The sequence below is a fragment of the Lytechinus variegatus genome, chromosome 2 (genome assembly GCF_018143015.1).
Source record: "Lytechinus variegatus isolate NC3 chromosome 2, Lvar_3.0, whole genome shotgun sequence".
NCBI classification, from domain to species: domain Eukaryota; kingdom Metazoa; phylum Echinodermata; class Echinoidea; order Temnopleuroida; family Toxopneustidae; genus Lytechinus; species Lytechinus variegatus.
The window spans coordinates 38,672,429-38,687,414 of record NC_054741.1 but is presented as its reverse complement, the minus strand read 5'-3'; the positions used below and the strand labels follow the sequence as shown (position 1 = coordinate 38,687,414).

Here is a 14,986-nt window from a genome sequence, read left to right as displayed (position 1 = left end):
CGTATACTTCACCTACTCAAGTAATATCTTACCCCCTATTCTCCTTATTCTCATGAACACATTGCTGAGATCCACATGATAAATTAAAAATACTGCGCTAACAAATGCAATTCATGATCACTCATGCTTTAAATTTTAATTTAATAACGCATGAAATTTTCACAAACAATAAACTGATCACAACTGATCATTAATTCACCAAATACTAGTAAGCGAAATATGTTTTAATCCTTAACATAGAGATATATTACTAGTATATCTCTATGCTCCCAACTTTTTATTTCCTTTCCTTTGCTCCAATACGGTATGCGGATTATTCCCGGAATATTAGGCCAATCAGCGTTCGTAAAACTGGGGGAACTACCTACATTACATGTACCTGTATTTTTATACGTATATACGGTTGGGCTTGCGCTTGCTACGCTCACACAGTCGCAGAGTAAGCTATATGGACTGGCAAAGGATCAATGTAAGTAAAATTGTGTCTACGTCTGTATTTACTTTGATGTATGAAAATCGAAAAATGAGTTCTTCTCTGGGATGTGTGTTTGAAATGCCAAATATAATTGTTTTTTCTTGTGGTAGTCCATATCGATGAGTTTCCCGGAACTTCAATCATTCGACACAGGCAGGCGACAGTGTGCCCCACATGATGAGTTTAATGTAACGTTGTCGTTGGACCAAAAGCTTCGGAAGTTCGGTCTCTGTAATATTTTGGCTGTTCCGCTGAACTCCGTTGGCCTTTGGCTCCACTCACCTAATACAGAGACCGAAGTTGTAGCTCGATCTGTACAGGGGACTCAATGCCAATTGAATGACCATATGTTTATAAGTTCGGATTAAACAGAGAAGTAAAGTTGCGCGACAGCCGAAGTATACTATCATGACTATAGACTATAGTGAGTGATTGTTTTACACTCTTACCACTCATTCAATGAACAAGGTTATAATATAACCTTGTTCTCAGTTATATTTCCATGTGTGGTAAAATAATTAAGGGTGGCAATGTTTGGCTTATTTTCTCTTTTTCTTTGGGGCAAATGCTTGATTTTTTACACTGACAGTTTCCATTACACCTATTATTCATAAAACTTGGCTCTTACCGTAAGTAACGGTGTATTAACCGCACCCGTGTATTAACCGCACCCCCAACTTTGGACAAAAAAAAAAAAAAAAAAAAAAAAAAAATTCTCACATTTACATGCATATTTGAGGTACATGTACGAAGAAACAAAATCTAAGTTTTTAAGATTTCAAAGTATCCAAAGAGATTACCGGTATGCGGAAATATGCTGTTCTTGATCAATTCATCTACAAATGTTAGAAAGAACGGTCCCGGCCGACAATATTGGCAACTTATACACTCACTCACCTCACAGTCACAGTGTACACACACAGCACTGCCATTACATTGCAAACTACGATACAGTACCAGTCATGCCAGTACATCTTATCAAATTATGATCTGTGTCTTTCCCAGCGTAGGAGGAAGAAACATTCACATTTCTTGCATCACAATCTCACAATCACTTTCAGAAATTTGATGTCTTAGCATGAATTTTGGATACGGGATTACAGGAAGGTTCAAGAAACAAAGAAATTGACATTTTTTCCAGTTGTTTTTTACGGCTTCGTGCCGTCTCTCTCGTGCGTGGTTTACATGGTATCTTATGAAAAGCAAACAGGAAGGAAAAAAACAAGCTGGCGCGAAAAGGGACTTTGAATAGCGCCAGCTTAAGTCGCACTACAACCACATTACAACGCAATAATTAAGCTCACTCAACTCTCGCTCAGCAGTGACAAAATATTACCGAGTATGCTTGGCGTCTCTTTTAAATTAGCCAGGGAACTTCACTACTTTGAATCAAGAATAAAGTCAAAATTAGTGTCATGAAGGTGGGTGCGTTTGTTATGGACAATATTTGATTAAGATCATAATAATTGCTTCCCATTACCCTCGGCTCATACCCCTCTAAACAACATTGCCTGGGCGGCTACGCCCGGCCACTCGATGTGTTGTGATCTGGCAGACATCGTACATGTACGGGAGGGGTTACGGCGGGCTGGCTCAGACCCGTCACCGTGTATAAACCGCACCCGGACTTTTGCTTCTATCCCGCCGAGAAAAAGGTGCGGTTAATACACCGTTACTTACGGTATTTAAATTTGATTCTTTAAATCATTTTTTTCTTAATTAAAAATAGAGATCAAAAAATGAAAATTTTCTTGCCATATTTCCACCAATAGAGGGCGTACACAAAAATATGCCCAAAATTCAAGTTTTTGAGCGCTCTGGTGAATACAAAAATTATTCCCAAGTTACTAATGAAAAGTAAATTGCAACTGTGTGGAAATTAGTAATTTTGGTCATGAAAGTGATATTTTAATGATTTTTTAAAGTGTGTGCTCTGTACAACATTGGCATGCCATAGTCCTACCTGTATATTCACCACTGCACAGGCAGGGTGGTAGCAGTGAACAAGTGCGTATTACCGAACGGGCGCATGGTACGCGTCAGAAAATAATTTCATACGCTCAAACTTATGCTCAAGAGACGATAAAAAATGGCCAAAAACACATTTTCAAAGTCTTGATGTTCTAAAAATAATAAAATATGGTCAGAATAGCTCATCGGTGATTTTGTTGTTTTCTCTATTTTCCCATATAAAAAACACACGTTCGGTATTACGATTCCTTTTTCAAGTGACTAAAATATTTCAGATGCGAAGAGGGGTCCGATTGGAAGCTACATGTAATATCGTAAAAAATAAAATCGATTTTGGCAAAATTTTTACATATTCATATTTTGTAGATAATTGTTTATTTATGGTGAAAGTTTGATGAATTTTATGAGAATAATGTGTTTGATATGATTGAATTCATGAAAAGTGTTCGGTAATACGATCCACTACCATAAGTCACTGTTTTTTTTCCCTTTTAAGTTTATTTTTTCCCGTGTTGGTGAGTTTCAGGCCAAAGCAGAATAATAATATTGGCTATATTTTAATTTGGTACAGTTTGTTTGATTTTTTTTCAAGTAAAGACAAAAATTGATGAGCCTTGTCGAGGGGAGGGGGGGTTGATTTTGCATTGTTAACCCTCTAATGGTGGCTGCACGATAGCGAGCCGTCTGTGTACGAGGAGAAATTTAAAATGTTAAAAAACTCCTCGAAACAGACGGATGCCAGCTGTCTAAGTTTAATGTAACTAGACCAAAAGCTTTGGCAGGGCTCCACACTAACCCATTTTTTCTACTGGTCCAACCTATTCATGTCGGACCAGTAGATACCCAGTTTTTCAAATTTTTACTGGTCCGAACCTAAAATCTACTGGTCCCAAAAAATAAAGAAAACATTAAGAAAAGGCGCAAGTTTATTTTTCTAGCCTTTCGTTACCCTCCCCCCCCAAAAAAATGAAGGAAATGGAGGACAAAAAGAAAGCAAGACAGAAACGAAGAAAGAAAGAAAGGAAGGAAGGAAGGAAGGAAGGAAAAGAAAGAAAGAATAAAAGAAAGGAAGAAAAAAGGTAAAGAAAGGATAGATGTGAAGGAAAAAAAAAGAAAGAACTAAAGATGGAAAGGAAGGAATAAAGAAGGAACAAATATAAGAAAGAAATAAAAAAAGAAAGAAAGAAAAGAAATGAAGGAAGGAAATGAAGCAAGCAATACAGAAAGAAAGAACAAATCCAGAAAGAAGTAAAGGAAAGAAAGAAGCAATAAAAAAGAAAGGGTAAAAGGAGAGATGGAAAGATGGACAAAAGAAAGAAAGGAAGGATTGAAAGAAGATTTTAAGGAAGAAATGAAGGAAAGGTAAAATCATAGAAGGAAATAAATAAAGGAAGGAAGGGAAGGAAAGAAGCAAGCAATTATAAAAAAAGAAAAGGTAAAAGAATAGATGGAAGGAAGAAAAAAAAAGAAAGACCGAGAGACAAAGAAAGGAAGGAATGAAAGAATAAAGGAGAGAAAGGAAGCAAGCAGTCAAAAGAAAGAAAGGAAAGGTAAAAGGATATAATTAACAAAGGGAAAAAGGAAAGAACAAGACAGACAGAAGAAAGGAAGGAATGACTGTAAGAAAGAAAGGGCTGAGAAAAGAAATAAAAAAAGAAAGGGTAAATAAATGATGGATGGAAGAAAGTAACAAAGAATGAAGAAAGGGGTAAAAAGAAGGAAGGAAAGAAAGGAAGAAGAGAAGAGATGAATGGATGGATGGACTCAAAAACTAAAGAAAGAAAATATCAGAAAGAAAGAAAGAAAAAGGAAATAGAGAAAATATTTTATAAAAGGATAGAAAGAAAAAATGAATTAAAGAAAAAAAGGGAAAGTAAAAAAGAAAGACAGTAACAAAAAAAATCGAGGGACGAAACAAAGAAAGATTAAAAAGGAAAGAAAGATAGGAAGAAAGCTAAAACTATTATAAATAATTTATCAGTTTCTTTTTGGCTCAATTAAAATAGCTACGAAAGAAAGTCAGATACCATTAGTGTATCAACACACACATAAATGCATATGTGGGGCTATTATGTATTCAGACATATCACCCGAAACCCAATCTGTTTGAACCAAAACAGAAGTGAAAATTTCTCCTTTTACTGCAAACAAATGACAGAGTTGCTCCAATTTTTAGGAAATATAGACATTATAAGAGCCTTTCATGAGTATGAACCTTGAATTTTGAGAATTCTGTGAGAGATTTCTGCCAGAGTTTAGCCAGGCTTCGTTCGTGCGGCCAGTGGAGAATTTACCATGTGAGTTGTGTGGCTGACTACATGTACACTGTATGCATGCTGTATAGTACTCTAGTAACACTTACATGCGATTCATTCTGTGTGTATTCTGTGTGTGAATGGCAGAATTTAACGCGGGAAATGGTTTGCTGTGAATTTGACCATTTCTGGAAGTTATTGGCCCAACAATGGTTTTTATTACTGGTCATGTCAGACCCTTAAATCTTGCTATTTTTGGAAAAATTACTGGCCCGACAATGATATTTTTACTGGTCATGTCAGACCAGTTAGTCTTCCAATTTCTGAAAATCTACTGGCCCGACAGCGATTTTTACCGGTCTGTGACCGTCGGACCGCCGTTAGTGTCGAGCCCTGGCTTTGGTGTCTGTTATATTGGTTGTTCGCTGGACTCAATGGCCATATGTTATTAAAATCGGATAAACCAGGGAGTGGGAGTTGTGCGACAGCCCGAAGAAAGTCATTGTTTTTTTCCTTTTAAGTTTATTTTTTCCTGTTCAGGTGCATTTCACAATTGCAGCCTTCAGGCCAAAACAGAATTTTAGGCCTAATATTTTGGTCCAGTTCTTTATAAAATAAAGACGAAAATCAATGAGCCCCGTCGGGGGGAGGGGGGGGGATTTAACATTGCCATTTTTAACCCGCTAATGGCGGCTGCACGATCACCATCCGTTTGTGTACGAGGAGATATAAAAAAAAATGTTTAAAAACTCCTCGAAACAGACAGCTGCCAGCTGTCCAAGTTTAATGTTGCATTTTGGGGACTCTCTGGAGCTGGACTAGCCATGAGGCTCCTAGAGAGTAAAAATCATTTACGTAGGTATATTTACTCTCCACGGAGCCAGGGATTTTGTCCCATTTATGTGCTTGTACTGCAAAAAAACTGAAACTTTCGCCCCCGAGATTTCTACTTCTTTCTACTAGCCATTGTTAACCCGCTAATGGCGGCTGCACGATCACGATCCGTCTGTGTTCGAGGAGAAATAAAAAAAAGATGTTTAAAAACTTGAAACAGAAGCTGCCAGTTGTCCAAGTTTAATGTTGCATTTTGGGGACTCTCTGGAGCTGGACTAGCCATGAGGCTCCTAGAGAGTAAAAATCATATACTTAGGTATGCTTACTCTCCACGGAGCCAGGGATTGTGTCCCATTTATATGCTTGTACTGCAAAAAACTGAAACTTTCGCCCCCGAGATTTCTACTTCTAAAAGAATTTAGCCCTGTAGATTAAATGGGATCCAGCTTCATTTCTGATATTTATACGATATTGAATCAATATCTAAACAAAGAATTCTTTAAAAAACAAAAAAAAATATGTTGAAAAAATGGGGAAGACTTGCCGCGATGTTTACATTGCCATCTTGTTTTCTTTTGTCTTTCGCCAGTTACAAGACGCAACTTGATTAAAATATCATGTTGTGACCAAAATTACTGATTTCTATAAAGTTGCAATTTATTTTCATTTGTAACTTGGGAATAATTTTTGTATTCACCTGAGCGCTCAAAAACTTGAATTTGGGGCATATTTTTGTGTATGCCCTCTATTGGTGGAAGGTAATAGGGCAAGAGCTTTTTCATTTTTTAATCTCTATTTTTAATTTAGTAAAAAATAAAAGAATCAAATTTACTCAAGAGGCAAGTTATATGATGATTAGCTGTACATGGAATCTGTCAACAGTCAACCATTTGTTCCAAAGAAAAAGACAAAATAAGCCAAACATCAATTGCCTACCCTATTTTGCGACACATGGAGTACTAACAGAGAACAAGGTTATATCATAACCTTGTTCATTGAATGAGTGCCCTTAACAAGTATTGGAAACAAAACGGTAGATCTTAGGTAGGACCCCCCCCAAAAAAAGAAAAAGAAACGGCATTTCTACTAAAAAGCATTACCTTAATATATTCTTTATTAGCATTATTATCACAGACATTGCTCAAAACTATTGCTCAATACTGAAAGATAAGGCTTACATACTTGGTCCATCCCCATATGCTATCCTGTGTTGGCTAGTGGCTAAAAATAGGCAATTTAAAGTCTTTATGCTGACCTAGGGCTGTTTGAGCCTTTGAGAGGAGATGTGGAAATATGTCACATCAATAGATAATCAACTTGGCTGCCAGAAAATGTGAAGATGTCGCTGATTTTAACTACAGTGTTTACTCAAAATAAAGAAATAACATTTGAGGCCAACTCATCTATTGACTTTTTGGACACATGTCTACAGCACAAATCTAGTGCCATTGCCTAGCCTACCCTTGACAAACATTTCCTGAATTGACCTCCTAAACAAGCACGATGTTATTATGTCATGGACGTGATCACGGATGTTGGCTTATACCGTTTACTTTACCGTATTTTGTTCCCAAGACCCCATATTTTACCCTTGTGGTCAGTTTCTTAGACCCCCATTTCAGGATTTTGTGAGGCACACCCCCATCAAAATGTAATTTGAGCGCCCCCCAGTCAGTTATACATCATAGAAGTAAGAGCTGTAAAAATAATATTTTTTTTACAAAATGAGTATCATAATCTGACTTTCCTTCACAAAGTTAGAGACCAGAATTTGTTTCAGGAACTATGAAAGAAAAATTGGTGATAGTTACGCCACCATCGTGGCTTTTGTCACAGACAGTAGTTGTACAATCTCAGTGGGCCGATTACTCAGTCAGACATTCGAAACACTGCATGGTTTCGATTTTGGTTGAGAATAAAATGTTAGATTATTTGTAAGTCTTGTTGCACAATTTGGTAGTTGAAAAATTTATTTTTGAATGTGATACACTGCCCCAGACTAGAATACACACAAAAAAGGAGAAAGAAGCAACATTGACACTGATTCTACTTTGCCATGTTTTTTTTATATCATATACAGATTCTTCATGATGGATGTTTACTTGGTGGTTGTTGGATTCATCCTTCATCTAATCCTATTTGCTTCCATCTTTGACATCTATTTCACTTCTCCCCTTGTTCATGGTATGTCTCCTCACTCCACTCCACATGAACCTCCAGCCAAACGTCTTGTTCTCTTTGTCGGTGATGGTCTCAGAGCTGATAAGTTTTATGAACTCAAAGAAGATGGAACCAGCAGGGCCCCATATCTCAGGTGCCATTTTGCTTACATTGTTTGCATAAAAGTGATTAATAATGCCATCTTGGACTGGGTCTACATGTATACTTGTGCAAAAAATAATTACAGTATTTTCAGAATCATATACTAATACACATTCTCAACTGATAGCATATTCACTTATGATTTTCAAATTGGACTAAACAGAGAAATTGTCCTCCACACTTGTAAAAAATTATTCAGAAAAAGCTTAGTATTGATTTTATAATTGAGCCAGTCATAACTTGTTTGTTTACATAGAAGGGAATAACTTGTTTTTCATTTTAGATATTACAAATGTGATGAGCTTTTGATTTCAGGTTGCATTATGTTTGAAGGATAGAAATATTACTAAAGAAAGAAGTATCACCATTAATGATTGAAAAAAATGAAAGATCAGTCTCATTCTTCTGTCAACCACCAAATCCAGTAAACCAGGTGGGTGTTTCATAGAGCTGTTCATAAGATATGAATGACTTTACGTACGACTGGTGACCCCTTCTTGTGCTAGATGATACATCCCTGTGTCATTCATTTCGGACATGAGAACATATTCCAGTCGTTCGTAAAGTTGTGCATAACTTTACGAGCAGCTTTATGAAACACCCACCAGGACTAAAGGCAGTATTATAGGAAATGTGTCAACGTACTGTTTTCATTATTTGAATGTAATCCACATTTAAAAACAAATCTTATAGCATTTTCCTGTTATTTCTTTTCTTGATGGTTTTGTATTTCACAGGAGTATTTTGCGGAGTAAAGGAGCATGGGGTGTCTCTCATACACGCGTTCCGACCGAGTCTCGGCCGGGTCATGTTGCTATCATAGCAGGCTTTTATGAAGATGTCAGTGCTGTTACTAAAGGTGAGTTTTTTAATGGGTTCTTTATAATTTGTTACTTGATCATTTAAGTAAAATCCTGAAAAGTTAGTAACCATATTGCATTTTATTAAATACTGCATTTTCAAGCTTGATTGTTAGATGCGTCTCTGACCTAATTTGAAAAAAATTGCTTCATAAGTAGTTTGCCATGTTAAAAAAAACACCAGTGAGGTGATTTGATTAAATAAAAGCAATGAAAAAATAATGATTTAGGTTAAAAATGATTTATCATTTGTAAGTGAACATTCTTAGATATGTTTTAGTTAAAAGACTGTAGTTTAATTTCTAGGAATTGAAGAAAAAATAATGGGATTTTGTCAAGCGTACTATGTGGTATTTTGTGTTGTAAGATATTAGACTTGATTTTTTTTCAGGTTGGCAAGAAAATCCAGTTGAGTTTGATTCTGTCTTCAATGAAAGTAGATTTACCTGGTCATGGGGAAGTCCAGATATACTGCCAATGTTTGCTAAAGGTATGTACATGTATGCATGCTATTAAAGAATATGTCATATTTCAGAGTAAGTAAAAATTTAACTCTTTTTGTCTTACATGGTTACACCCTTGAAAAATAATCTTTCATGTACTATTATGAGTGAGTTTTGAATTATTACCATTGATTCGTCAAGTTTCAAATGTTTTTTGCATGTTCAAATATTCTACCAAATCATGGACCATGCCGTTTAAGCGTCAAATGCTTGTAAATAGTCACTCCCAAATTGATATATTGTACCAAAAAGTTTCAAGAAAATTTATTACCATTTCAAACAATACCTAAAGTTCTTACTTTATCATATTTTCATGAAAATCACTGTGAAATAGAATTGAGCTTGGACATGACCATTTATATTTGTATTTCTCTTGTAATTGCTCTTGTTTGTACTAACATCTGAATTAAACTTTGTACTGTTCATACAAATATATTCTGGTAAACTTCAATAAAAAGTAATTTGAATTTATTAACTGAGTTTGAAAAACAGGAAGTTCAATAGGTTAATATATATTGGTATTAGACAAACCATTTATAAACTCGCCCTTTAATAGGTGCCTCTGGAGATCATGTTTTCATCCATACCTACCCACCTGAGAGTGAAGATTTTGCTGATTCTGATGCTTCCAAATTAGATACATGGGTCTTTGATAAAGTTAAGGTAAGACTTTCTAATAGTTGTTTCTAGGCCTGGGAGTAAACATCAATTGATCGAATGGCTTACCACTGATCGCCAATCGATTAACAAAATTTACACTAATCGAATATTCGGCAGATCCCGATTATGATGTTGGGATAACTCGAATACCCAAGTAATAATAACAAAATGACAAGATAACAATGATGACAATGGTTTTTGAATACTTGATACAGGTTTAAAAATGATGTTACCAAGGTAATTTGACAAAAATGATCAGTGATTGTATCACATTCACAATTAAACATCGACCTGAAAGAGCTCCAAAAATGTTAACCCTACCCGATCTTGCCCTCGATACACAATACATGTCTGCGTGCTCAAAACAGAAAGTAAACACACAACCAGCTCACTTGAGCTGATTGGACCTTCGATAGCCAATGAAACTTTTTGAGAAACAGAAGAAAAAGCCATGTGTGTTCCCTTATCAGGAAAGGTCACAACTTAAGCAATAAATTGACCCCTCCCCATCTGTGTGTGTGTGTGAGGGAGAGAGAGAGAAAGAAAGGGTGGGAGCCGGAGAAATCCTTTCATGTTCAAAACAATGCAACCTTTTTTATATCCCCTAACACAATCAAAACAACATTCCAACACGCGCTCGCCGTCACCAGTACTTTCTTGACTAGTCTCCAAAAATAGACCCAGTTATACATGAAGGTTCAAATGATAAAAATTTGTAATTTTGAAAGGTATTTAAAATGAAAAATATTTTGCAAAATATTTTTTTGAAATACATATGTAGCATCGTGGGCAGTGCCACAAGTGGGGATGGGGATATGGTGTGGGCAAGGGATGAAATTGTTCAAGAAGTGAAATGCACCACCTGCGTGTCAGTCTCAAAGAATACTTTATGAATGAGTTGTATACTACGACGTCTTTGGGCTTTGGACTCGGCTGATCTGGGCTGATTCATTCATATGCAGGGTTGTGGCACTTAGAGGGAGGCATGCATATTACCAGGGTACCAGCATTGATTTAGGAAAGATTTTCATTGGAACAATAAACTGAAAGATTTAATCTCATTTCATGTACTTTCTTTTGATATAAAAATCATGGAGAAGGGAGAAAAGGGCCCACTTCATTTATGATAAACATGTGACTTTGATGGAGATTTCTTCATTCGGGAGGTAACCATAAAGTAGGTCAATTATTGTGACTTAAAAGACATGATTCCCGACGAACAATCGAATCATTCAATTATTTTTTTAAAGAAATAATCAAATGGTAAAAATGGCATTTGTCCCAGGCCTAGTTGTTTCACAAATGAAAGGAAGACAGGTATTGTCCTTGTTTCTCTAAGCACAAAAATATTTTATTGCTTTCTTTTTCTGCAAATAATAATGATTTATAATAAAGCTAATCATGATGATCCTTGACACAAATAATGGAATCAGTATCTCTGAATAAGGATGCATGGGTTTGGTGAAAAAATGAAGCAAGGATATTGAATCATGTTTACTAATTATTATTGATGATTATTTTGATGATGATGATGCAGGATATAATGCTTTAAAAATATTGTGACATTGAATCTTCAATGAAAATTTAGAAGACAGTATATCATCTTCCACAATATTTTTTCAGATGTTATAATTTGTAGTGAAATTTGATAAGTTTACAAATGCACACACTGGCTTATCAATATTCCTTTAAAGTTTATTGTCAACAAGTGAATGTTATTTGAGCATACAGGTGTGTTGGCTCAGTTGGTAGAGTGTCCTTGTCATGACAGTGAGGTCGGGAGTTCAAGCTCCACACGCGTCAGACCAAAAGACCTTAGAAGATGTGAGTTGCTGTTACCGTGTTTGTCGTTACAATTTAAAAGATAGAGCAATCTTGATCTTTGGCTGCTCAGTGACTGCCAGGCCCACGATCAATTGGGAAGAATGAATTTCAGAGGATTTCTATTTTTTAATTTCTATTTGAAACAATAAATTATGGATTATCATCATCGTCGTCATCATCATCATCACCATCATCATCATCATCATCAACAACATCAGCATCATCGTCACCATCATCGTCGTCATCATCATCATCGTCATCATCATCATTATATTCTCAAGTTTATTTTCATAGATGACGGACCTCTAAGTTGAGATTCCTATGTTATGTTTTAACCACTGACCAGGAATTCCTCACCGAATCCAAAGGAGACCTTTCTCTGAGATCCAAACTCAACTCCAATCGTGTCATTCTCTTCCTTCATCTGCTTGGTATTGATACCAATGGCCACGCCCACAAACCATACTCAACAGAATACCTAGAGAACATTGCCTTAGTAGATTCAGGGATAAAGGAGATCGTAGGTCTGCTTGAAGATACCTTTGATCATGATGGAAAGACGGCATACCTCTTAACATCTGATCATGGCATGACCGATTGGGGTAGGTATTTGCATTGTTTGTTTTCTATCTATACATTGATTCTTTTACTTCAACAGTGAATATCATTAGTCTCTGTTCTGATATAGTTTTTTTTATTTTTTTATTTTTTTACAATTTTTGTTTGATTATGAAACTCGTATTGTTATACAGAGAAACTCCTAGGCAGACTGTCACTACCCTTATTCTTGGTGCAAAGAAGCAGTAGAAGAAAGCATTATTAGTGTACATACTTTCAAAGACAATGATTGTGTCAGAGTTAGATTCATTGAATAAATCACTGGGAAACAAGCCATTGAATATATAAGAAAATCAAGAATATATTATACTGATTCCATCAAATCAACAAAACTGGATTGATAACTTGAATATCCATTCCACTGTTTTCAAGACCTTCATTAAAATGAAACACAAAACAGAAAATTACCGCTCGGATCTACGAGATCAAGGTCATTACATGATTATAATGTGGAAACTTTTATCCGGATCTACAAAGTGTCAGTAAAGAACCTGAGATTAGGACTATGGTAGATTTAGAAAACAAACCACTTACCTCAAGCAGTTGTTTAAAACATTCTATGAATAATTGATCACTTCTGCTTAAAAATTATAAAGAATTTGAACAAATAATTTGATCAACAACATATGTCCTCTACGCTACAGCACAGGGAAAACGACCTTTGATCACTTATCAAAGACCTTTGTCATACAAGTATCATCTCGTTTTACACAAGTTCTCATAATTAAAAATAAATTTTTCACACAGACAACTATTTAGTCATTTAAAAATGCAGCTTTGAACTTAGACTATATCAAATATGGAAATGGAGGTATTGATCACCAAGATCATCACTGCATCACACTGACTCCTAGTAATTTCACACATTCTCAATTACAAACAAAATGATCACCATGATCAATTATAGTTCAAAGAATTGTACTTCCTTTAGTTTCTGTCAAATCCTTCATTCCGCACACTGGGAGAATTGGATCCACATTATTCAGGCTGCATGTCCTTCCTGATGCATATTCCAACACAGAATCATGTATCAGGTACTTTGTAAATTTGAATAGCATAAAGGTCAAAAGTCAAATCCCTTTTTAACAAAATTACTTTGGAGTACTTACTATTCCTCAAAGGATGAGTATGTCCAGGCCATACAGGGGTTCACCCGTCCAAATCATATATCTGTTGAACTCGAAATCTTCTGAGTAAAACTCATTAATCCTAAAAATGAAGATGAACAGAACACTCCAATGTTCTCCATACATTCCTAGAAGTAAAAGAGATATGAACTTGGGCGTGGCTCTCTCATTGCATGCCACTGCTCATGTAACCCACTTCACACATGATACATACTTCCATTCATCCCTTTACTCCCAATCCAACCTCACACTCAATTCTGGGTATTTGCTCATTCAGTTAACATACATGTCAAGAAAAAAGCAACTGCTGGATGTCCTTCAAAGCACCTAGAAAAGCATTCAATCATGCTGGTTAACCTATGACAGATTTCAAACTGGTGGGTATTTCTTAAGGCTGTTCCTATGTTAAGAGCAACTTTAAAGGAAACCAAAACTCAAGAAGAGAAGTAATCTTATTGGAAAGAGTAAAATGAGAGGAACAATTTAAAAAAGGGGTCTATGGGCATCCTCGAATTGGCAAACATGCTTCAAAATGGCTGATTTTGTGGACAACTCTCCATTTGTTTTGTACACAAATTTTCAGATTTTCCTCATTATCTTTCAAATTGCATCTTGCCTCCTTCTGAGCACAACATATGTCATGGGAAAATATAATCCACACCATATATGTCAAGGTCAGGAGGAGATAATGTGAAATATGTAAAATAAAGGGGAAAATCTGAAAATATGTGTACAAAACAAATGGAGAGTTGTCCACAAAATCAGCCATTTTGAAGCACGTTTGCCAATTTGAGGATCCACATAGTAAGTACAACAAGACTTTTTAATCGTCCATAACTTGCTTATTTCATAACCGATTTTGATGAAACTTTTTTTAAATTGTTCCTCTCATTTTACTCTTTCCAATAAAGTTGCTTCTCTTCTTGGGTTTTGGTTTCCTTTAAGAACGACTGGTGATCCTTTCTTGTAGTAAATGGTATATTCATTGGTGATTGTTTAGCGCATAAGAAAGGTTCACCAGTCGTTCTTAAAGTTGCTCTTAACTTACGAACAGCTTTATGAAATGGCCCCTGGGTAGATTGAGTTTTAGAAGGATCTATAATGAGCCCTATATGGCTTACATGAATTTTTATGTATAATCTGAGCCTAATTACACTTGATCTTACACTTGATCTGAGCCTAATTATACTTGAAGAAATCGCAACCATCTAAATGGCATCGACAATTACGCGATATTGTTGGTATGAACAAAACGAAGAATAGCTCTATTCTCCCACCTGAGTTAGGTCTTAATCCACGCCAACAAGCGATTAATATCAACGATTTCTTTGCTGATATTTGCAACTCTCTTCCTCCTCTTGATTATTCATCATTTCCAGCATACTTACCAGCACGCTCCCCATTTGAAATACGGAGGGACCAGGTATATTCTCTTTTAAAGAAGCTTGATCCAAAGAAAGCAATACATCCTGATGATTTGCCCATTAAGTTAATTCGCGAGTTCGCGGTGGAGTTAGCGTGCCCTCTTACTGACATC

The 14,986-nt window shown here is 35.9% G+C and overlaps 1 protein-coding gene across 3 annotated transcripts in view; it reads left to right on the top strand.

Moving 5' to 3' along the window:
- Nucleotides 1–409: 409 nt before the first annotated feature.
- The window catches only part of LOC121408056 (GPI ethanolamine phosphate transferase 1-like), a 54,360-nt gene continuing 39,783 nt past the window's right edge, over nt 410–14,986 (top strand). For 2 of the 3 annotated variants that reach the window (XM_041599379.1, XM_041599377.1), the window contains exons 1-6: nt 638–663; nt 7,616–7,849; nt 8,595–8,716; nt 9,109–9,207; nt 9,777–9,883; nt 12,051–12,306. In XM_041599379.1, the coding sequence (XP_041455313.1) occupies nt 650–663; nt 7,616–7,849; nt 8,595–8,716; nt 9,109–9,207; nt 9,777–9,883; nt 12,051–12,306 (832 nt within the window). In that variant the 5' untranslated portion in view covers nt 638–649. Of the gene's footprint in view, nt 470–637; nt 664–7,615; nt 7,850–8,594; nt 8,717–9,108; nt 9,208–9,776; nt 9,884–12,050; nt 12,307–14,986 lie in introns of those variants that run through there. The other variant, XM_041599378.1, reaches the window with a different exon arrangement.